General features: G+C 44.5%; 5 protein-coding genes across 5 annotated transcripts; all 5 read left to right on the forward strand.

Annotated features, from left to right (window-relative positions):
• The first annotated feature begins 3,695 nt into the window (after window positions 1–3,695).
• LOC143825870 (olfactory receptor 10G6-like) lies at window positions 3,696–4,622 on the forward strand. The gene has a single exon (XM_077314256.1). It carries the CDS (start codon window positions 3,696–3,698, stop codon window positions 4,620–4,622), a length of 927 nt encoding a protein of 308 aa, XP_077170371.1.
• Window positions 4,623–6,813: 2,191 nt separating this feature from the next.
• Window positions 6,814–7,740, forward strand: LOC143826561 (olfactory receptor 10G6-like). Its single transcript, XM_077315397.1, has one exon. It carries the CDS (start codon window positions 6,814–6,816, stop codon window positions 7,738–7,740), a length of 927 nt encoding a protein of 308 aa, XP_077171512.1.
• A 3,676-nt stretch (window positions 7,741–11,416) lies between these two features.
• On the forward strand, window positions 11,417–12,343 carry LOC143825874 (olfactory receptor 10G6-like). Its single transcript, XM_077314261.1, has one exon. The coding sequence runs from the start codon at window positions 11,417–11,419 to the stop codon at window positions 12,341–12,343; it is 927 nt and encodes a 308-aa protein (XP_077170376.1).
• Window positions 12,344–16,496: 4,153 nt separating this feature from the next.
• On the forward strand, window positions 16,497–17,441 carry LOC143826562 (olfactory receptor 10G6-like). The gene has a single exon (XM_077315398.1). It carries the CDS (start codon window positions 16,497–16,499, stop codon window positions 17,439–17,441), a length of 945 nt encoding a protein of 314 aa, XP_077171513.1.
• Window positions 17,442–21,517: 4,076 nt separating this feature from the next.
• LOC143826563 (olfactory receptor 10G6-like) lies at window positions 21,518–22,453 on the forward strand. The gene has a single exon (XM_077315399.1). The coding sequence runs from the start codon at window positions 21,518–21,520 to the stop codon at window positions 22,451–22,453; it is 936 nt and encodes a 311-aa protein (XP_077171514.1).
• The last annotated feature ends 645 nt before the right edge of the window (window positions 22,454–23,098 follow it).

Below are 23,098 nucleotides of genomic sequence, written 5' to 3' on the forward strand. Positions count from 1 at the left end.
TCCCTGGAACTGTGTTCTAAAAGATCACGCTTATATAACTTACTGGTCCTGTGGAGCACACATCACCTGTTGGTGTGCTTTGTTGCTAATTTGTTTTATAAGTGATCAGTGGCCCAAGGGGGTGGGTGGGAGGGGCTTGTCGTGTTCTCTAATGAATCCATGGGCATTAGGAAACAATTGCTGGGTTTCAGTTTTTGCCGGGATAATCAGCAAAAGAATACCATGTGAAATAGTATTTTAAACATGTTAATATTGCTATATTTTCCCCAGAATATTAGCATACATTTGTATGCCACTTTAGTCATTGGCTGGAATCAGGAGCATTACAAGACTCCAGTCAGTCTCCATGTTGCTCTGAAGCAGCAGGACATAGTTTGAATCTGGTGGGATCTTCAAGATCCACAGAGTTTTATTCAAGGTGTGAGCTTTCATGTGCCTGCCTGCTTCCTTAGACACACTGAAACAGCACTTACAAGTCCACATCTATAGGCAAAGCGTGAGCCGTAAATTAGTATGTAGCATAAGGAAGATGTTCAACAGATTCAAGGGCCTCACGGGAATAACAAGCTAAGTTTAAAAGGTTATCATATATTTGGGTTCAACCCTGGGGGGAATAGGAAACAAATGTGTCAAGATAACCGTATTAGCTTGTTATTCCTGTAAGGCCTGTGCAGTTGGGGAACTGGCATAATTTGGCTGTGAGCACAGATGGAGGAATGGTTTGCACTGGGAGGAGGTGGAGGGATGTGCAGGTGGGAGGGTAGAAAGGGAGTCATGGGAAGGCTGGTTGTGGGCAAAAGGGGGCCCTGGACAACATCTGGCAGCCCCCCAAAACCTGGAATGGACACTTACTAGGAACTATCCAAAGACCTATCCTTGGTTGCTCAAGAATGATACAAAATTTCCTCCACTGGATTCTCATGTTTCCAAGAAGAAGAAGAAGAAGAAGAAGAAGAAGAAGAAGAAGAAGAAGAAGAAGAAGAAGAAGAAGAAGAAGAAGAAGAAGAAGAAGAAGAAGAAGAAGAAGAAGAAGAAGAAGAAGAAGAAGAAGAAGAAGAAATTGGTTTCATATCTCGCTTTTTACTCCCTGACAAAGTCTCAAAGCAGCTTACAATTTCCTTCCCTTCCTCTCCCCTCAAAAGACACCTTGTGAGTTAGGTGGGGCTGAGAGAGCCCTGATATTACGGCTCTTTGAGAACAGCACTATCAGGTCTGTGACAAGCCCAAGGTCACCCAGCTGGCTGTATGCGGAGGAGCGGAGAATAAAACCCAGCTCACCAGATGGGAAGCCGCAGCTCTTAACCACAACACCAAGCTGGCTGCTAGATACCCAGAAGCCTTTGATATCGTCCGCCCCATCCTGTCCAACTTTGCACTTCTAGTGGTGAATACCGGCATTTTGATGTGATGGTGATCCTCAGAGCCTTTGCCTTGGTAACCACTGGGCATTGGTTTTCTAGCCAGAGTGAGATATGCCAATTGTAGCAGGTCCTAACACTATGAGCTAAAGTAGACATTCCTTTTTTTAGCAAGAATTAACCAAGGGGATTTGCAACCCTACTGCAGCCGAAAGTCCTGGGAAATATCAAGATAGACCTACTTCTGATAAGAAATGGGACCAGGGGAGAGGGGGGCTCTATTATTTGTGGCTCTAGTTTTCTGTTGCATATACTACCCGCCTGGCCTTAAAAAAGGTATTCTATGTTGGAATACTTTATGCATGTGTACTATAATTGTGACCACCAAAGAAGACCCTCGGGATCAAAACGCATTTGGTCCTTTAATGTAATTTGTATAATCACATGTGATTCTCCATAATCTGACCTGCAACATCCTCTGGGTTGCTGGAAACTTGAATTTAAGCTTGTAATGTTCTCTTTGTAGGTAGTTTTCAGTCCTAATTGTGCACACAAAAAAACCCAAAAGGGATCAAAAACTCAACCTGGACACCAAGCCAGGAACCTGAGGGTTGAGCAAACAGAAATAGAATAAAATATTACAAAAATAGAATGAAACACAACTATTTATTAGTCTATTTTTGTTGTGTGTTATTCTATTTTTTGTTGGCTGAACCCTTGGGTCCCCAGCATGGCTTTCAGGCTGGGTTTTGGCTCTCTTTGGAGTTTTCTTTAGACTTGGCTACATGAACCTTCACAAGATATATGAGATGATTTTCATGCCAGTTACTGAAATCACTGGCTGGGTGATTTTGCCAACCCCGGAGAGCTTACAGAAGGTTGTAACTAGTCATTCAGTGTCTTTTTTTCCTCTATATGGAAATCTATCATTCCCCCAAACAGTGTTACTTAACAACACTCACTGGAATTAGTAGGACAAGGTTCATCATAAACATCTTAATTGCCACCAGTGGACATCTCTGCAAGACTTTGGGGAAGCATCGTGGAAGCTTCTGACTCACAGATGATGAAACTGTATAAAGACATACAAGAACGGAGAACATGTTCTTGCTGGCGGAGAACATTCATCCGGCACAATAGTTCCTAGCAGCAGGTGAACCTGAATCAAAGATGGCCTCTTGTCTAGATATATGAGCAAAACAATCTTCTATTTACAAAACTCCCCTTCTTAACAGACACAACAATGGAAGGAATTGCATTGCACAAAGATGGAACCAGTTGGAAGAGATGGACTTAAAAGGATAAAGCGAAGACTACAGAAGGTAGAAGAGCTAGTGTGTTGTTGTTTTTACCCCACTATCACTGCCCGAAAGAGTCCCGAAGCACCTTACAAGCACCTTTCCCTTCCTCTCCCCACAACAGACACCCTGGAAGGTAGGTGTGGCTGAGAACGTGCTAAGAGAATTACTCTGCAAGAATAATTCTAAGAGAACTGTGACTGGTCCAAGGTCACCCAGCTGGCTGCAAGTGGAAGAGAGGAGAATCAAACCCGGTTCTCCAGATTAGAGTCCAATACTGTTTAACCACTACACCGTGTTGGCGGTCAAAGAAGAAAGCAAGCAGCTGGCGAATCTGGTAAGAAGAGATGGGAAAGACTTTGATCAAGTAGGCACTGCTTTACGTGCCATGATATGTAACTATCTTTAAGAAGCCCCAAGACTCTGCTGTTTTCATTGCAGCCTGACCGTTGGCACCCTTCCAGAAGGAAATCTTGGCTACACCATCACCTGTGCTCAGGAGGATGCTAAGGCCAAGGAATATGTATTTGCAGAAGCTGGACTTACATTATCGGGCCCGCTATTCCGTCAGAATAACCTTGAGACATTTTTAGGTGGAACAAACTGCAGAGATAGGAAACCAGCAAGTAACAAGAAAGGCGTAGTAGCTTCTTGTGTGTTATTAAGCGATGACCGTTTATGTTGATGCCATCTGTGACCCTCTTCCCACTTCCTCTATTAGATATTGTCGGGGAGATTGGAGGTTGGGTTACAACACTGTGTTCCTTGGGATTTTTGATATCTTGTTATATGATTTTTATGTCATAGTGTGTTTTAATGGGGTTTTATTGGGGTTTTATTATGGACAATAGTACCCCACCATGAGGCGGTTCCGGAAGTAAATTGAAATGAGGATGATGAGGATGATGATAGACAGACAGATAGAGAGCCTGCTTTGATGTGAAGGGACATTAGGGCAGGAACTCTAATCCTATCCTTGCTTTGGGAAAGAAACAAAAAAAGACCCTGCTTCAATGACCCCGAGATAAATGTTCTTCTAATGGAGTGTCCCAATCAAACAGCGCCGGCTGTATTCATCATCTCTGGATTCCCGTTCCCTGAAGAGCTGAAGGTGCCACTGTTGCTCTTCTTCTTGCTGATGTACATCCTGACTCTCTGTGGAAATTCCTTGATAGTCTGGGTAGTGGCATCCAATGTCCAGCTGCACAAGCCCATGTACTGGTTCCTCTGCCATTTGTCCATCCTGGACATGGCTTTCTCTTCCATTGTGGTCCCCAGAGTGATTGTGGGGTTCTTCCCTGGTGGGAAAGCCATCTCTTTCGGGGAATGCATGTGTCAGGTCTTCTTCTTGCATTTCCTCGGATGCACCGAAAGTCTCCTCTACACCGTGATGGCCTACGACCGCTTCATTGCGATCTGCAAGCCCCTCCATTACAGCCGTATCATGCGCTGGAGAGTCTGCCTCATCCTCTCTTTGGGCACCATGATGGGAGGCTGCCTGAACTCGGTGTTAGAGACGACCCTCACCTTTCAGCTGCCCTATGGGTGGAGCAACCAGATTGACTATGTCTTTTGCGACATCCCTGCCCTGCTGAAGTTGGCTTGTGCAGACACAACTCTCAATGAGATGGTCATCTTGGTGGACGTCGGTCTGGTGGCCATGACCTGCTTCATCCTGATCCTGACCTCCTATGTCTACATCGTCTCCGCCATTTTGAGGATCAGCAGCAGCGAAGGGCGTCACCGGGCCTTCTCCACTTGCACGGCCCACATCACTGTGGTAGTGATCTATTATGTGCCCGTCGTCTTCCATTACCTGAGGCCAGCGTCTCAGGACTCTGTGGACGGTGTGGTGAGCATGTTCTACACCACCATAACCCCATTTCTGAATCCTGTCATTTACACATTCAGGAATAAAGAGATGAAGGCCAGTCTGTCAAAACTGCGGGTTGGGAATCCTGAGTGAATAATGAGGACGGGGTTAACCATTCAGTCTAGTTTGACTCTTTGTGATCCTGTGGCTCAACTGTCGCCACAATTTTTGATCTTGCACTGCTTATTTTAGTTGTGTTACGTTCCAGCTGGTTCCACTTTAGACATCGTTCCATTTTAGACAGAAATCAGAATTGCAATCATTGTTTTTAATGTTTTAACTTTTATTGATCCTGTGCATGTTTGTGACTTTATTGTCGATTGCCCCAAGGTGATCTTTCACGAGGGCGTGGTATAAAAATCCCGATGTAAATGAATAAATAAAATAGCCATGGAATACAGCCTGCCACTCAAGAACACTATACTTATATATTTATATTTCACTGGATCTACGTACCCCGCCCTGAGACATCATACTGAGGGGTGGTATACAAATCGAAAGAATAAATAAATATAAATATAATAAACATAAAATACAAAGTTGTCCACTATTAATGGATGTGAGAGTCCTTGTTTTTGGTTGGTGAGTGTGGAACAGGAAATGGAGTTACTCTGCAAGGGGGTCCTGAAAAAAGTTTAGCTAAAAGTAGGGGGTTTTCCAACTCCGGGATGGGAAATTGCTAGAGGTCCGGGAGTGGTACTTAGGGAGGGGGGACTCAGGAAAGTTTAGCCAGATATTATGCCATCAAATTCACCCTCCATAGCTGCCATTTACTCTGGGGAGCTGATCTCTGGAGGTCTCCAGGAGGTCTCCAGGCCCCAACTGGAAGTTGGCAAGCATAAAGAGGGACTACTTAAAAAAAAAGTTTGAGAATCACTGCAGGAGTTGATTCATACAAAAATATAAATTTTGACCCTACCAAACAAAATTAAGATATACCTCCTCCGAATAACTCATTTAATAACCCTCGGTGGAATTAGACGAAGCATCTTAATTCTCAATAGGAACATGACTGTCAGACACATGGGAGGAAGAGTCAAATGGAAACTTGGGACATGAAGATGATGATATAATTTAAGACTTAGGTGAAAGTAGCCTGTGTTCCAACATGTTATCCCTACCTGTGGGTGCACCTGAACTGAAGAAGAACCTCCATCTAGATGCATCCTTCTGTCCAGGCAAAAGAGTTAATAGCTTATAATACTTATAATAAGCAAAATTATCATCGTCTTGCTGAAACATCTGGAAGGCATGGATTTGAACGGGTGAAGCAGCATCTCGACTGAAGATCACAGAAATGAAACAGCAGAAGAAACAAGAAAAGAATTTGGCCCAGCAGACCCTGGTCCATTTGCCATAATATGAGAGTCTTCAAGAAGCCACAGGATTCTTTGTTCTCTTGGAAGGGGGGCACAGAGGGCATGGTTACCATTCTAGAAGGAAATCTTCACTATCCAAGGTGCTTCGCTTTCAGACTTGGAGCCTGGGGAAGGCACGTTTGCAGTAGCATAACTCACATTCAACAGTGAAAAGTCAGATTTTTCATTGATTAATATCTTGGATTGATTAAAACATTTCCATGTTAAGAAGTCAACAAGTAACAAGTAAGCACTTGTACTGTCTAAGCTTGAGATAGGTTATGAAACTCTTTCCAAAGGTATTCTTTCAAAAGTAGTCTTTAAAGGGGCATGCCAAAAAAAACGATGGGAGTAAAATGCAGGTTTTAGCACTCTGCTGGACAACATCTGGATCCTCTTGCAGAATTCTAAAGTCCCCAGAAATCCGAATTTCTGAGTTCTATTCCCAGTCATTAGTGGTCAACAAAACGCCAAATGTAAGTAAGGGAGTGGGAGCCTTAAAACTTTGGGCACTGTCTTTTTCTTTTGAGAATGTTCAGTACATGAGAACAAAACAGGGATTCTCTTGCTGTAGGGGAAAGGGTTCTAGCAGAGTCTATTCTTGACTATGTGAGAAAGTCTCATTGCTCAGTAATTCAAGTACTCTCAGGACCTCATCCTTCTACTTTAGACACAGTCTTCCCCAGCTTTATTTTATTTGTCAGCAAGTCCCTTTTAAGTGCATGTTGAATTCTGGGGGAACTCTGAGCTAGCATGGCCATCTATTTCACAAACTGCCTTGCGCACAGTTGTACAGATGACCCAAATCTGAATGCCGGAATATGCAAGTAGGAATTGCAATCTTCGGGTATGTAATAGGATTTGTAAACCTACATTACATTGGGGAGACAGGAAGAAATTGTGGGCATCTTTCCAAGATACAGTGGATGGAGTGCCCAAATCGAACAGCACCTGATGCCTTTGTCCTCTCCGGCTTCCCATTCCCCGAAGAACTGAAGGTGCCGTTGTTCCTCTTCTTTCTGTTTATGTATATTCTGACTCTTTCTGGAAATTCCTTAATAGTCTGGGTGGTGGCATCTCATGCCCAGCTGCACAAGCCCATGTACTGGTTCCTTTGCCACTTGTCCCTGCTAGATATGGCTTTCTCCTCCGTTGTCGTTCCTAAGGTGATTGCGGGATTCGTTCCTGGTGGGAAAATCATCTCTTTCAGCCAGTGCATGTGCCAGGTATTTTTTTTACAGTTCTTGGGCTGCACCGAAAGTCTCCTATACATCGTGATGGCCTACGACCGCTTCATTGCGATCTGCAAGCCCCTCCACTACAGCCATATCATGCACTGGAGGGTCTGTCTCGTCCTCTGTTTGGGCATCATGGTTGCGGGTTCCCTGAACTCAACCTTGCAGACAACGGTCACTTTACGCCTGCCCTACGGCTGGAGCAACCATATCGACTACGTCTTCTGTGACAATCCCGCTCTGCTGAAGCTGACTTGCGCCGACAAAACCCTCAACGAGATGGTGATCTTGGTGGACGTCGGGCTTGTGGCCATGACCTGCTTCTTCCTGATCCTGACCTCCTACGTGTATATCGTCTTGGCCATTTTGAGGATCAACAATAGCGAAGGGCGTCGGCGGGCCTTCTCCACTTGCACGGCCCACCTCACTCTGGTGATCATCTTTTACGGGCCAGTCGTTTTCCATTACATGAGGCCAGGATCTCAGGACTACATGGATAGTGTCGTGAGCATGTTCTACACCACCATAACCCCATTTCTGAACCCTGCCATATACACGCTCAGGAACAAAGAAATGAAGGCTGTCCTCTTAAAACTGTGGAGTGCGAATCCTAAGTAAAGGAAGAAGGCTGGTTTTGATACCCTGCTTTTTACTTCCCGGAGGCCTCTCAAGAGCAGCTTACAATGACCTTCCCTTCCTCTCTCCATCACACACCCTGTGAGACAGGTGGGGCTGAGAGAACCTACTGCTCTGTGAGAACAGCACTATCAGGGCTGTGACTGGCCCAAGGTCACCCAGCTGGATGCATGTAGAGGAGCAGGTTATCAAACCCAGCGCACCAGATTAGAAGCCACCACCCTAATCCACTACGCCAGGGGTAGTCAACCTGTGGTCCTCCAGATGTTCATGGACTACAATTCCCGTGAGCCCCTGCCAGCGATTGCTGGCAGGGGCCCATGGGAATTGTAGTCCATGAACATCTGGAGGACCACAGGTTGACTACCCCTGCACTATGCCACACTGGCAAGTTCGTCTGCCCATGCTGTCTTTCAATACCAAAGGGTGTAAATGGACTAAAATGTATTACATTGTGTGGTGAGCTTACTGCATAAATTTCAGACCAACCAAGTTTCATTCAAGATGCAAGCATTCATGGTCTTATCTGAAGCAGTGTGTTTGGGCACAAAAGTTTATATCTTGAATAAAACTTGGTTGGTCTGAAAGGCACCACTGGACTCAACTTTTGTTCTGCATGAAGGTTTGATGCCATGGTTGTGGCCCTAGCGTGGGCCGAAAATCTACAACCTTTTCAGTTCACAGTATGGAGCATGATGGCTTTGATGGAGTGTTGCCTGCTCTGTTTGGAAAACTCCTGTGTCAAGGTGTTGAAATGGGTACTAGAAGGTAGGAGGATACAAGGGTAAGAACTGGAAAATAGAGTTGCAGAAGGTGAAGGTAGGGTGAACTGTCAGGTTCATGTATTTAGTTGAGCATTTATCTGATAGCTAATTAATATGCTCTGTTGTATAAAATTTGCTTGGAATTCTTGTTTACTACAGGGCTTTCCGAATGGGTGGGAATTAACTTTTAAATATATTTTAAAAATTTCTTAAAAATTTAATTGACCCACATGGCCAATGATAGGGGCTGGAAGGGGAGGGTCCCTGGGTAGACATGTACATAGCTATGCTTCCCATCCATATTATGTATGATTGTGCCATTTCTGGGGTTTCGTGAAGCCTGAAGAATATTTCAGGGATTTCCCAATGGTAAAAAAGTTGAGAAAGGCAGGTTGACCAGACATATCTAAATGTCTCTTCCTGATCATTTGTTATATTTGTTATTGTTTTTGTTTAAATGGAATAATATCATTATTTTCTAAATAAAGTATTTTTGCAACAACAACAAAAAGACCTTCACATAAATGATAAAGATACCGTTTGAAAAACACATTTCTTGTAATGGGAGATACATTTCTTCAGTACAGACGACTGTGCAACTAGCTTTATCATATTTATTTATTAAATTTCTATACCGCCCTTCCCCAAAGGCCTACGGTGGTTTACAGCATTAGAAATACATTCCATTAAAATATCGTGAGATAATTCAATTAAATAATAAGATTATCAGAATCAACATATTCAAAGCACTGTTCTTTAAAACAGGGGTAGTCAACCTGTGGTCCTCCAGATGTCCATGGACTACAATTCCCATGAGCCCCTGCCAGCCAATGCTGGCACAGGCTCATGGGAATTGTAGTCCATGGACATCTGGAGGACCACAGGTTGACTACCTCTGCTTTAAATGACTAGGGGCATTCCACTTTTCCTCAAAGGTGTGTGTGTGGGGGGGGGGAGTAAAAGGCAGCTAGATGTCATGTCTACACCCATCTCTGTGTGTCCATATGTGCATGGGGAGCCAGTGGCATGGTTGCTCGATGAGCCTCAACCGTAGGCTAGTGGCATGGGTTCGCTATGGGCCTCAACCAGAAATGGTGGAACAAACCTGTCTTGCAGGCCCAGCGGAACTGCTTTACGTCCCACAGGGCCCTGATCTCACTCACAGAACAGAAGAATCATAGAGTTGGAAGAGGTCTCTGCGGTCATCTAGCACAGTGCAGGAAACGCACGACTACCTGCCCATCCACAGTGACCCCAATTCCATGCCCAGATGATGCCCCCCCTCCAAAGCAAAATCCCTGGCCAATCTGCATCAATGTTTGGAGTATGACAAAAGGATGAAACAATAAACACTTTAAGCGCGGGACTCTGGGGGAATCAGCAAGAGGAGCTTTGGGACTCAAAGGCTCTGCAACATTATAAATGGTGGATGGTATTTGGTGGATGGTATTTAGCTAATCTATTATTGCAGCAGGTTACTCATCTAGATGGATCCATCTGACTGGGATACCCCCAACAAAGAGGCATTCCTAAGTCCCTCTCTCTACTACTCAGCTGGCAGAGGCATCCAGACATCGCAAGAGAAACAAGTAAGAACAGAAAGACATCAATTGACTTAAGGGCGTCCTGGGCCAGAATAGCGTCTGCCATCAAATATCTCTACATCTGTGGACTGACAGAGACCTGTGGACTTTACTCCGAGTCTAACCCGTTTAGAAGAATGTCCTCATCTCAGAACCTCCTGAAAAACTCCTCTTGTAAATGTAGGGTCAAGGTGAATTTACATTTGGGGTAGCCCAGGTTATTTTATTGGTATTTTTTTGGTATTGGTAAAAACCTCCGATGCATTAATGGAAGTGAAATAAAATGCTACCAGAAGGCTATTTGTAATGTATTTTTCGCATGGCATGTGTTGTATAGCCAGGAGGTCTGAGAATTGTTGGGCAACCAGTCAAAGGACATTCGCCCCTCGTGTTCCTTGGAAGAACTCCTTCCAAATCCTTGGAACTCTCTCATCCGAATCCTAGGCAGATCAGACAGGATTGGGCCTTCCTGGGCTAGGCAAGTATCACATTGGCTTCTGGTTGCTTTTGCTAATGTTAGCTGCCCCAAGCTCTTCTTTCTAACATCTGTCAGCAGTTTCTATTGACTCTTCCAGGGAAAACCATTAGGAATTCTGCAGCAGGCAAGCCCATGTAATTGTCTCCCTATAACTGATCAAAAAGAGTTTGGATACCTGTCCTAAGACGGGGAAATTGGTTATATAGCTCCTCCTAAGGCGATTCAAGAAACCTGGAAAGGCCTTTGAAAGGCCCTATCATGCTAAGACTGTTATGTGAGTCTGATATCAGTTACAATGTTTTCCCAAATTGATGATTTGCCCATCTTCTGGATTATTTCCCCAGCTGTTGGAAATCACCGGTCTCGTGATCCTATGCAAAAGGCCTGCTAATAAGGTCTCCCGATGCTCCATCGTTGCAGATTTCTTTAGCGTAAGCATAAGTGGAGGAAAAAGCAGACCAGCATCCCATAATTTCAGATCATGGTGTTTTTTCTGGAGGTCTGTGCAAGTCTTCCTCAGTTCCTAAGTTCTAGAACAAGTTTATGTCTGTATGAGAAATGCAATATGCATTCGACTGCCTGAATTAATAAATAACCATCAGCATTCTGGGCTGATTTATTTCCTTTTTCCCAAACTTGGTCCCATTCTATGTTTATCCTACTTTCCGTTCCCTCCCCCAAATCAGCACCGATTGATTGTTTCAGTGACTGGACAGAAATCTTTGCAGGAGGTCATGTAGATGTGGAAAGAACCTTTATTTTCTCATTCATGTGATTTCAAACCCCAAAAGTAACCATTTTTCTCTTCCTGGAAGTGAAAAAAAGTTCCAGACATGGAATGTTTGAATCAAACAGCGCCAGCTGTGTTTATCCTCGCTGGGTTGCAGTATCCCAAAGAAGTGAAGGTCCCCTTGTTCCTCTTCTTCTTGATAATGTACACTTTGACCCTTTCTGGAAACACACTGATTCTCTGGGTGGTGGTGTCTAACCCCCAGTTGCACAAGCCCATGTACTGGTTCCTCGGCCATCTGTCTGTTCTGGACATTGCTTTCTCTTCCGTTGTCATTCCCCGAGTGATGGCAGGGTTCTTCCCTGGTGGAAAAGTCATTTCATGGGGGGAATGCGTATCTCAGTTGTTCCTTTTCCACTTCCTGGGATGTGCAGAAAGTCTCCTTTACACCCTCATGGCGTATGACCGCTTCTTGGCGATTTGTAAGCCTCTCCGTTACAGCAACCTCATGAACTGGAAAGCTTGCCTCATCCTCTCCTTGGGCACGGTGGCCGGAGGCTGCTTGAACTCCATGGGGGAGACGGCCCTCACGTTCCGATTGCCCTTTGGCCAACAAAACCTTGTGGACTATATCTTCTATGACATCCCGGCAGTCCTGAAGCTGGCTTGTGCGGACACGAGACTCAACGAGAAGGTGGCCGTGGTGGACATTGGCCTTGTGGCCATGACTTGTTTCCTCCTCATCCTCACCTCCTACGTGTACATCATTGCGGCCATTTTGAGGATCAAAAGCAGCGAAGGGCGTCGCCGGGCTTTCTCCACTTGCTCGGCTCACGTGACGTTGGTGGGCATCTACTACATCCCTGTGGTGTTCCATTACCTGAGACCAGCTTCTCAAGATGCCATGGACAGTGTCATATGTGTGTTGTATACTGCGGTCACCCCATTCTTGAACCCTGTCATATACACGCTTAGGAACAAGGACATTAAGCTCGCTCTAATGAAGCAGTGGGGTAAGAGTCCCTCCTAAGCTGTTGTCTCAATCAAAATTTGCTTCTTAATTGAAGAGGCTCACGAAGTAGTGGGAATGGATTTCGGATTTCACCAAGTACCTCGCTAGAAATCAGAAATCTGGTAGCCCGGCCAGTGCGGGTCTTCATTTCAGTCTGCAATAGAACAAGTTCAAGCCCCCTTTAATTATACTTATCAGCTGCTTCCTGGGTATTCATTTTTCAATTGGTTAATTTGTATAGAATCCAAGTTAAGAATTCTGAATTTATCTTTGGAATCTCTTTCTCTGCTGTCTGGATCAGAGGGTTTTTTTTAAAAACTAACTCACTAGATTTAGCACCAAGAGCAGGTCACGTGGCTCCGTATTTCTTCCACCTCCATGTAGCAAAGTTATGTAAAGCCTTTTCTTTGGCTAGATTTAAAGTCCTCCTTTCAGCTCTATTATTTGGACTATATCAGGGTGTTTCTTACTCCAATAGATTTTTCTTATTTCCTTTCTTATATGGTCGATCTTTTGATTCACTTCACTAATAAAATATTATTGCACGGTTCCATAACAGAAGGGGTCAAATAGTTACTGCAAAACTGTTCATAATTGTATATTATTATGCACTAGAGAGAGAGACAGAGAGACAAAGACATAGATAGAGTGACAGAGAGTGAGAGAGACAGAGAGCAAAGGAGAGAATTTTTTTTAAATTGTCATTTCTGTTTTAAGGTGCTTATTTCTTCCAGTCGTTGATTTAGAAGTGTTGGTTTTAAGTGTTGGATTAGACTGAGTGATGTACATGATAAAATAAAACAAAGTTTTTTTTATAAATGTTTTATGTTGACATGCTACCTTTCCCCCCACGGTTTCCCCCTAGAAAATAATGTTTCTGGCAGAGTTTCCCACTGTGGCCAGCAGGGACCCACCCTAATAAGACCCTAGAATCCTAGAATCATAGAGCTGGAGGGAACTTCCTTGGTCATCTAGTCCAACCCCCTGCACTGTGCAGGACACTCACATCCCTACTGCTCACCCACTGTAGCCCTGTCCACTAAGAGAGCAGTCCTCAGCAGATTTACTCAGAATCCAACCCAAATCTATTTCCACTGGGCTTATTCTAGGAAAGTAGCCTTAGGATTGCGCTGTGAATCTGCTTAATTCTCAAAGGTGTCTTCTGTTCAGCTAGGAGTGGAACAGGGATATACACACATCACAGTGGCATGTTGTGGTACCCCGCATGGGAGGCAGGGTGCTGGGCCGAGGGCAGCCATTTTCAACATTTTGACCATGAAGGAGCCCCTGGAATTATTTTTCAAGCTTCAGCCCCAGAAGTGATCTCAGCTGGCCATGCCTCCTTGCCACGCCCCAGGAAGTGACATCACCTCCCATATTAGTAGGCAGGCTTAAGGACGATTGAGGTGGGGGAGAGGTGGGAAAAGGTGTGTCCAAAGTGATGAGCATTCCTGTTTGCCACACAATAATGCTGCAGGGAACAAGAGGAAGACCACAATCTGCAACATTTATTTGCCCTTTGCTGCCGCTCTAGACTTCTGCTCAAGGTAGCATACAAGTAGAAACCACAGACTACAAATGCAAGCCAATAAAATAACAAGCCATCAGAAGAGACAACTAGAAAGCTGAGAAGATAAAGCCCCTACTGAAGAATCCGAATTTAAAAGATGTACTTTCACCTGGGTCCATTTTGCCACTGGATTTTCCTGTGCAAAACAGGATAATTTATTTAGGGATTTAAATACTGCCCCTCTTGGACATACCATCTCAGGGCGGTTGACAGAGTCTAAAAACTCAATAAAACCATTATCAGATTTAAAACAATTAGGAATTTTAAAACCATAGTTAATCCCTGTTGCACTAGCCAAGGTCAATAATAGCTAGTAGCCAGTCAGATGTTGAGTTTAGGAGGAGTCAGAGGGGGAAGGGAGGGTGGAGGGGGTGGGAGATTAGGCCCTGAGATTTTGGATATAATAATATTTATTATCCAGCCAACCTCAACCATAGGCCCAGCGGAAGAGCCTCATCTTGCAGGCTCTGGGGAACCAGGGCCCTGATCTCTCCTGGGAGCTAATTTCATCAGGGTCAAAAAGGCCCTGGCTCTGCTTGTCAGACAAATTTCCTTGGGGCCAGAGATCCTTAGCTGATTAGCGCTGCTCAATCCTGAAAGTGCATTAAGTACTTCTAAAGTGCATTATCCATTGTGTGCAGAATCAGCCTTGGTTCATCATCGCACATGGTATCTGAAATTGTCGGCAATGTCAAATGGGATCAGGGAGCTGGACCCAGGGTTGAGTATTCCAGTGGCCACATCCTGACCTCAGTTTTCCAATGTGTGATCATTTGAAAGTTTCCACTGCACCTTGTAATGGTTCCCTTGGGTTCCACCCAAAAGAAAGAACTTTCTTTTAAATGAGACCTTCTGGAATTTGCCATTAACTGAAGAACAAATGAGGTCTCAGGAGCACGTCCCTCTAAACCCAGAGACATGAAATAAGTAGAGAACAGGGGAGGCCAACAACGACAATTTGCACAACGCATGAGTGATTATAAAGATGAAGGTCGAGGACATTAATCGGAACTGGGGAGAAAATTTTCGTCGGAAAAACCCGTTTTTCTAAGACCAAAAAGCCTTCTCTTCGAACAGAGTTATTTATACCAGGACAGTGGGTTCTTCAGACCATGCCTGCTCTTTAAAAAGAACACCGTGTAAATTCGATCACTGGTTACATGCTGGTTAGAAGGTGTTCTTACTGATCGCCTGGTGCATACACGGCTGCATATTGTTATCCAAGTAATCTCTTGCAGAAAGGTTAGAAACCAGCATATTGACTAATATATGAGTATTTTGGTGCAGCTCCAGGAAGTACAGCCAAGTGTGTCACAATTTCAAGCACAATGCGACAAAGAACAGAGACTGTGTTTTCTTAAAAGACCTTCAGCTGACAAGACCATCTCTCACCTCCACGGAAACATACAGACCCGACTATTCTATACACCAAATGAGGGCTGAAGCAACTAAGCACAGACTGGCTCACCTGTTGCCCTAAGAGGTGAAAACTGTAGAGAACTGCCACTTGGTTCAACTGCGTCTAAGGTTGAACAGCAGTAGACAGATAAAGCTGCACAAATGTCTCTTATTTATTACTCCATATGCTAAAATTTGTAAACTAGAAATCTTATAACTATTTCTTTCTCAGGGATGAGAAAGGGAACATGAAATGGTGTGGCTTTTGAAATTCTCATTTTCTTATCCCGATTAGCATTTTGGAACTAACGTTTTCAACAGATGTGCTACCAGGTGGAAACCGCGGGCGGCGATTCTGCCTGAGGTTAGAATCGAAATTCCTGGCTGTCTTCTCCTCTTGGTCATCATCTAGCAGGTAGAAAGAGGGAATTGGGAATGTAGGACACTCTGATTTTTCCTCTCCTCGAATGCTTCTTGAAAGGCAGTGGTTTTCACAGACCTACCTGTCAGAAATAGAAGTCAGAATTTGTAGAGTACGCTCCAAGAGTTAAAAAGGAGAAGTCTACAGCCAGGGGAAGTGAAGTTGGGGAGAGGAACTCGATTTGGATGCTGAGATTGTTCGTTTAATATTAAGGAAAAGAAGAAGAGTTGGTTTTTATACCCCACTTTTTACAACCCAAAGCAACTTACAATCGCCTTCTCTTTCCTCCCCTCCTAACAGACACCCTGTGAGGTAGGTGAGGCTGGGAGAGCCTGATATTACTGAAGAAGAAGAGTTGGTTCTTAGATGCCACTTTTCTCTACCCGAAGGAGTCTCAAAGTGGCTTCCAATCGCCTTCCCTTCCTCTCCCCACAACAGACACCCTGTGAGGGAGGTGAGGCTGAGAGAGCCCTGAGATTACTGCTCCGTGGTGAGCCCAAGGTCACCCAGCTGGCTGCATGTGGGGGAGTGGGGAATCAAACCCGGCTTGCCAGATTATAAACCAGTGCTCTTAACCACTGCCCCATGCTAGCTCTATCTAAAACATGGCTAAAAACTAATTATCCTGGAATCACTTCTAAATAAACATTCCTAATTGAGCATGAAAACGTTCTTGGCTTGACTCAAACTATTAAGGCAATATCACCATATGCTCCTTGGCCACAACGGGTTTGGATGAGATTATTTCGAGTGGACTTCAGGCAGCAAAAAGTTCCTCTTGAATGGAATGTGGGAACGGAACCTCGGTGCTTGAGAACTTTGAACTTTTAGGATTCAGCTACCCCAAGGACCTTAAATCCCTGTTGCTCTTCTTCTTTGTCCTCATGTACGCCCTGTCCCTTACTGGGAACAGCTTGATCCTCTTAGTGGTGTCGCTGGAATGCCGCTTGCATAAACCCATGTACTGGTTCCTCTGCCACTTGTCCGTCCTGGACATGATGGTCTCCTCTGTGGTGGTGCCCAAACTGATCCAGTGGCTGGTCATGGGGAGTGGGGTTATCTCCTATGCAGGCTGCGCATGCCAGTTCTTCTTCTTTCACCTCGTGGGCTGTACGGAATGCCTCCTGTACACAGTGATGGCCTTCGACCGCTTTGTGGCCATCTGCAAACCGCTGCACTACGGCACGCTCATGAGCCAACGCGTCTGCTGCTGCCTGGCCCTGAGCACCTGGTTTGGAGGCTCCGTGCATTCGGTGATACAGACCCCCCTCACTTTCCGCTTGCCCTATGGCCGAGGGGTCTTGGTGCCGTACATCTTCTGCGACGTCCCAGCTATGCTGAAGCTGGCCTGCGCGGACACGGCCCTCAACGAGACGGTGATGCAGGTGGACGTTGAGATTGTTGCCGTGACGTGCTTCATCTTGATTCTGACCTCCTACGTGTATATCATCTCGGCCATTCTGAGGATTCCCAGTTCTCAGGGAAGACACCGGGCCTTCTCCACTTGCTCGGCCCATATCACCCTGGTGCTGATCTATTATGTCCCTGTGGTTTATAACTACTTGCGGCCAGCATCTCAGGAATCCCTAGGGGGAGTGGTAGCCATGGTCTACACCGCAGTGACCCCTTTCTTAAACCCGCTCATATACACGCTGAGGAACCAAGAGATGAAGGACGGCCTGTGGAAACTCTGTCGTAGGAAGCCGAAGTGCTGCCCTCCCAACTGAATTTCGGTTTCTGAAACACGGTTGGGCGGGGAGACCAAGGGGGAGGTTTGGTTCAATTAACCCTTTTAGTAAAAATGTTAAGAAAACTCTATATTCAGGAAGTTCTATATTTAGGAAAATTAAATGGGCTCCGGGGAATGGTAGAGGACAGGAAGGCCTGGAGGATCATTGTCCAGGGGGTCGCGATGGGTCAGACACGACTTCACACTTAACAACAACAACAACAACAACAACATATTCAGGAAGCAGCAGATGTTCATGCCAGAAAAGAAACATCTGTTAGTTAGTCATTAAATGTTTGTCCTTTCTCTAAGTACTTAGTGTGGCCCATGGCGTATACAGTTCTCCACTTCTCCATGTTATCCTGTTGGAATATGCATGATCTGCAGACTGTATAACTGAACAGAATATGAAGAATGTCTCACAGGTGGCATTGGAGGAGATGGGTATTACCTGTGAAACAGGTAGACAGTAATGCTTAAAGATGCATCTGTGACATTGTTACATGTTATACATTTATTACGGGTAACACTTATGCATCCCTCAGCTATGGTGATGTAAAGCAGCCATTCTTGACAGAGGCCACATGGCCCCTGAGGGGCTCCGGCACATTTGAAGGGGACCCCAGACTGAAAAAATGCCAGAAGTGATGCCCAAAGGGTTTTGGGGGGGGGGCTGGTAACTGAACCAATGAAATACCCTTTTTGTCACATACAACTTCATTCATCACTAGAAAACTTTACCTGCATTCAGGGAAAGAATAATAAATCATTCAATCCATCCCTTTGAGTGTGCTTTAATTAATGCATTCAAGGAAAAAATGAGGGGGTGGTATATAAATCAAAAGGAAGGAAGGAAGGAAGGAAGGAAGGAAGGAAGGAAGGAAGGAAGGAAGGAAGGAAGGAAGGAAGGAAGGAAGGAAGGAAGATTATCTTGGTTGAATGTTCCAGAAATCTGTCTCATGTATATATAAGACAAGGTATGTTGAATATAGTTAATTCACTCTTAGCTTAGGCCTTTTAGCCTACCTCATTGTACAAGTGGCCAGCCAACCACAGGGAGCCCTGGAATTTTAAAAGAACTCCTAAAAGGGCTGTAACCACAAAAAGGTTAGTATGTTAATGAGGTAGATTGTCATCTTCATTCCCATGAAATTTGCAATTTCTCCCTATCTCTCTAAGATTTTCATTATTTCGTAACTGTTAACTCCTGATACTATACTGCTAGTTCCTTCTCCAATTTTGTTTTCCGGTCCAAGAAATTCTTCTCAGACATAGTGCCTCTTTCACTTGTTCCAATTCTGCATTTATTCATATTTGAGAAATCTCTGTCAACAGAACATTCAGTAACAACTACAAAACTGTCTCCATTCCTTATTTGTGGGGAAGACACTGAGTTCTTTGAAGACATATAACCCTTGTAGTGAGCACCTCTTGTCTAAATAATTCCCTAATGTTTATGCATGTATGGTTGATTCCAGATTTTCCATAAATGAATTCCCATACTAAACCCATAAATGAGCAAACTGGTAGCTACCATCTCTAATCTTTCTGTTCCCTCATGGATGGTTATGCAAATGTGTTCCCTGCCATAAGCGTGTCCCATCCTGTTAACATTCCAATACATCTCAAAATCACCAATTACTGTATTCTAGAAAGTGTTCACAATCTCATAATGGTTCTCTGAAGCATCCCAGGACCAACCAGGGTTAACAGCAACTCTCGTGCTGAAATTAAGGGGATCGTAAACCCTGAGAACTGAAGGTGTCTTATAGGTCATCTCATCCAGCTCCCAAATCAGTGCAAGAATTTCTAAGTTGGAACATTCCCATAGAATAGTCCAGGCTCTTCTTGAAGACCTCCAGAAAGCCGACACACCCCTAAGTACTTTGTACTATTGCTAAACTGCTCTTGCTATGGAGAAGTTTCTCCTCGTGTTCGATCAACATGTATTGTCCTGTAATTTACACCCAGATCTAATTATGCTTTATTAAAGTGTTGCACTTCCTCATACATACAAAGATCTGCACCTCGTTGTATGCGCTTCAATGATAATTAAAACACATGGAGTTGGAGGGGTATCCCAGGTGGCCTCTCCTGCAGCCAACAAGGGTGGAAAAGAAATAGACATGGTCAAGTGCTATGAGATGAACCATGAGCAAGTGATCTTTGGAGGCATCTGTACAGATGACATTCATTTTTCACCTTCCTTGTTGAGAATCCTGGGTGAAGACAAAATTATTCAGATAGCAAAATAACTTTAATGGACAAACAATCCGGGGGGCTAGGATTGAAGAACTGGAAAACAGAGTGAGCAATAAGACAGGGACAGCCAAACTGTAGCTCGCCAGATGTCCATGGACTACAGTTCCCATGAGCCCCTTCCAGCATTGAGGCAGGGGCTCATGGGAACTGTAGTCCATGGACATCTGGCGAGCCACAGTTTGGCCATCCCTGAAATAAGAAAAAAGAAGGTCAATGTACACAAACAACTGTCTAAGGGAACAAACTGTTTGAGCCCCATTTGGCTCCATCCTCACTTCAGTTTTCCAATGTGGGATCCAGTGGGAGGAGCAGTGATCCACCCCAAGCAGAGTTGAAGGCCATGCTTGTTTTCTACCAAAAAGAAACCATCTTTTTAATGAGGCCTTCTGGAGCTTGTTATCAACTCAAGAACAAATGACATCTCACGAGGAAAGGTCCTTGCGAATCCAGGGACCTGGAATGGGTGAAGAGCAGAGGGGGGCGAGAAATGGGTATTTATGTGGGGCACAAAAGACTATCAAGATGAATGTAGGGAGTATGAATCAGAAGATGAGACCTTCTGTTTCCTTAGAAAAGGAGCCTCCTTCTAGAACTGAGCTGTTATTTGTATCAGAGAACTGTTTTTTTTTTTAGACTGCCAGCTATTTCAGAAGAATACAGCACACAATATCCACCTTTAAGAAGGAGTTTCTGCTGAATACCCAATGTACTTCTTGTTTGTGTGAGTTGCCAAGATATTTCTTGGACCAGAGAACATCGATCAGGAAGTTCTGAGGCCAGGAAAGAGAACAGAGGAATTAAGGATACAGCCTATATTTGGTAAAATATCTAGATCAGCTTTCTCAACCAAAGTTTTGTGAAACCCCGGGGTTTCATGATGGCCCTGGAAAGGTTTCCCAAATCAGTGGGAGTTAATTAATTTTAAAATATATTTTTAAAGGTTATTGGGTGTTATGACCATGTAAGGTCCTGTTGACCCGTCCTCCCCTCCCAAAATGGCCCCAGGTGGGTGTGTACACAGCTCTGCTCCCCAACAATATTCTGCATGATCATGCTACTTCTGGGGTTTCTCAATACCTGAAGAATGTTTCAGGGGTTACAAAATAGTAAACAAAAATTGAGAAAGGCTGATCTAGATTCATGTGCACTATTGACTTTCTCCAAAAAATCTTCCACTGATGGTACTTCTCTCAGCTTCACTGAAACTTAACAACCTGACTTTTACATTTACCAGGTGAGGACTGCATTGATCAGGCATAGCCTGGATACTCCATAGCCATAAGGGATATCAATAAAATCCCTTTTTGGCCCTGGGCCTGGCTGTGTGGAAAACTCTTGTGGTGAAATCAGGGTCCTGTGGGACCTAAGACAGAGCTTTTCTACCAGGTCTATGGTTGAGGTTGGAGATAGTATTGAAAATCTGGAGTCCCTGCCCAAAACATCAGTGTGGTCCGGACATCAGCTGAAACAGGGGTTCCAAAAGTGGATGGCATACCCTCCCCCGGGGGGTGTGTGGAAGGATCCAGGGTCTGTGAGAAGAAAATGGAAAAATAGAAAAACATGTTCTGAAATTTTAAAAAGAAAGAACACAAAGACCATTTTAGGCGTAGATGGAGAATTAGAAAGCAGAGATCTCTGGGTTTGCGTTAGAAATGCATGAGGAAGAAATATGTCTTATTTGTTCTTGAAATAATTTCTAGATGGTCAAGAATCCAATAACCCAAATCAATCATTATTAACCATCTCTTTTTCTTCTTTTTAGTAATTGGGGATTGTCAACATACCTTTTCTTCTTCAATGATTGGTCCGGCCATGAAAGAGTGCGAAAACGCAACAACAGAGTTTGAGAACTTTGAACTTTTAGGATTCCTCTGTCCCCAAAACCTGAAATCCCTGTTTGTTTTCTTCTTCCTCCTCATGTATATCCTGTCCCTTTCCGGGAATGGATTGATCCTTTTAGTGGTGGCATTGGAACCTCATCTGCACAAGCCGATGTACTGGTTCCTTTGTCACTTGTCCTTGATGGACATGACAGTCTCCTCTATTGTGTTACCCAAATTAGTCTCTTGGCTGATAGGAGGCAATGGGGACATCTCCTTCGCGGGCTGTGTCACTCAGCTTTTCTTCTTCCACTTCCTGGGCTGCACGGAATGCTTCCTGTACACCGTCATGGCCTTTGACCGCTTCGTGGCCATCTGTAAGCCACTCCACTATGGCACCATCATGACCCACCGAGTCTGCTTCTGCCTTACAGTCGGTACCTGGTTTGGAGGGTCCGTGCATGGGGCAATCCATTCCTCCCTTACCTTCCGCTTGCCGTACGGCTGGAGAAACCAGGTGAATTATGTATTATGTGACATCCCTGCCATGCTGAAGTTGGCCTGTGCAGACACGTCCCTCAACGAGACAGTCACCTTGATCGACATTGGGTTCGTAGCCATGGCCTGCTTCCTCTTGATTCTGACATCCTATGTGTATATCATCTCGGCTATCCTGAGGATCCCCACTTCTAAAGGGAGACGGCATGCCTTTTCCACGTGCACCGCCCATATCACCTTGGTGGTGATCTATTACGTGCCTGTGGTATACAACTATGCGCGTCCCCCATCTCAGGACGCCTTTGATGGAGTGGTGGTGATGTTCTACGCCGCAGTGACCCCCTTCTTAAATCCCGTCATATACACGTTGAGGAATAAGGAGATGAAAGACGGTGTGCGTAAATTGTGCAGCAGGAAGCCATGGTGCTAATGGAGATCCGCTTATCAAACGTAATTGTGGCAAAAAAACCAAAGAAGAAAACACTGTTGAAGGGGGTCTCTTTAATTTAATTCCTACTTTCAAGTTGCAGCATTAACTGAGTAGCTGGTTTCGTTAGTGCCGGAACAGAAAGAAAACTGCGAATGGGTTCAGGGGCCACATAAATGATCATTTAAGCCTGCATCTCCATGTTGTTGGGCATTATGCTGTTCTTGGGGCATGGCAATCATTCGTAATGAGGTTATCGTGTGTAATTATCCAGAAAAACTGTGATCATGCATTCATAACACAATACGCGGCCATGTAGGAACGTGGTCACTGTGTAACAGTCATATGGTATGTATGATCTTCTATTATGCCAGTCAATGAGGCACAATCTGTCACTACAAAGAGATCCAGCATAGTTATAGTGGTTAAAGAGATGCAACCTCTAATCTAGAGAACCGGGTTTGATTCCGTGTTCCTCCACACGCGGCCAGTTGGGTGCCTCTTGTAGGGAGAGGAAGGGAAGGGTGTTTGTAAACTGCTTTGGGACTCCTTCGGGCGGTGAAATGCAGGGTGTAAAAATCAGCTCTTCTTCAACATTTTGCTCTTAGTATTCAAAAGGACTGTGCCTGTTTTTTAAAATCATGGTAT

The sequence above is a fragment of the Paroedura picta genome, chromosome 16, assembly GCF_049243985.1.
Source record: "Paroedura picta isolate Pp20150507F chromosome 16, Ppicta_v3.0, whole genome shotgun sequence".
NCBI classification, from domain to species: Eukaryota; Metazoa; Chordata; class Lepidosauria; order Squamata; family Gekkonidae; genus Paroedura; species Paroedura picta.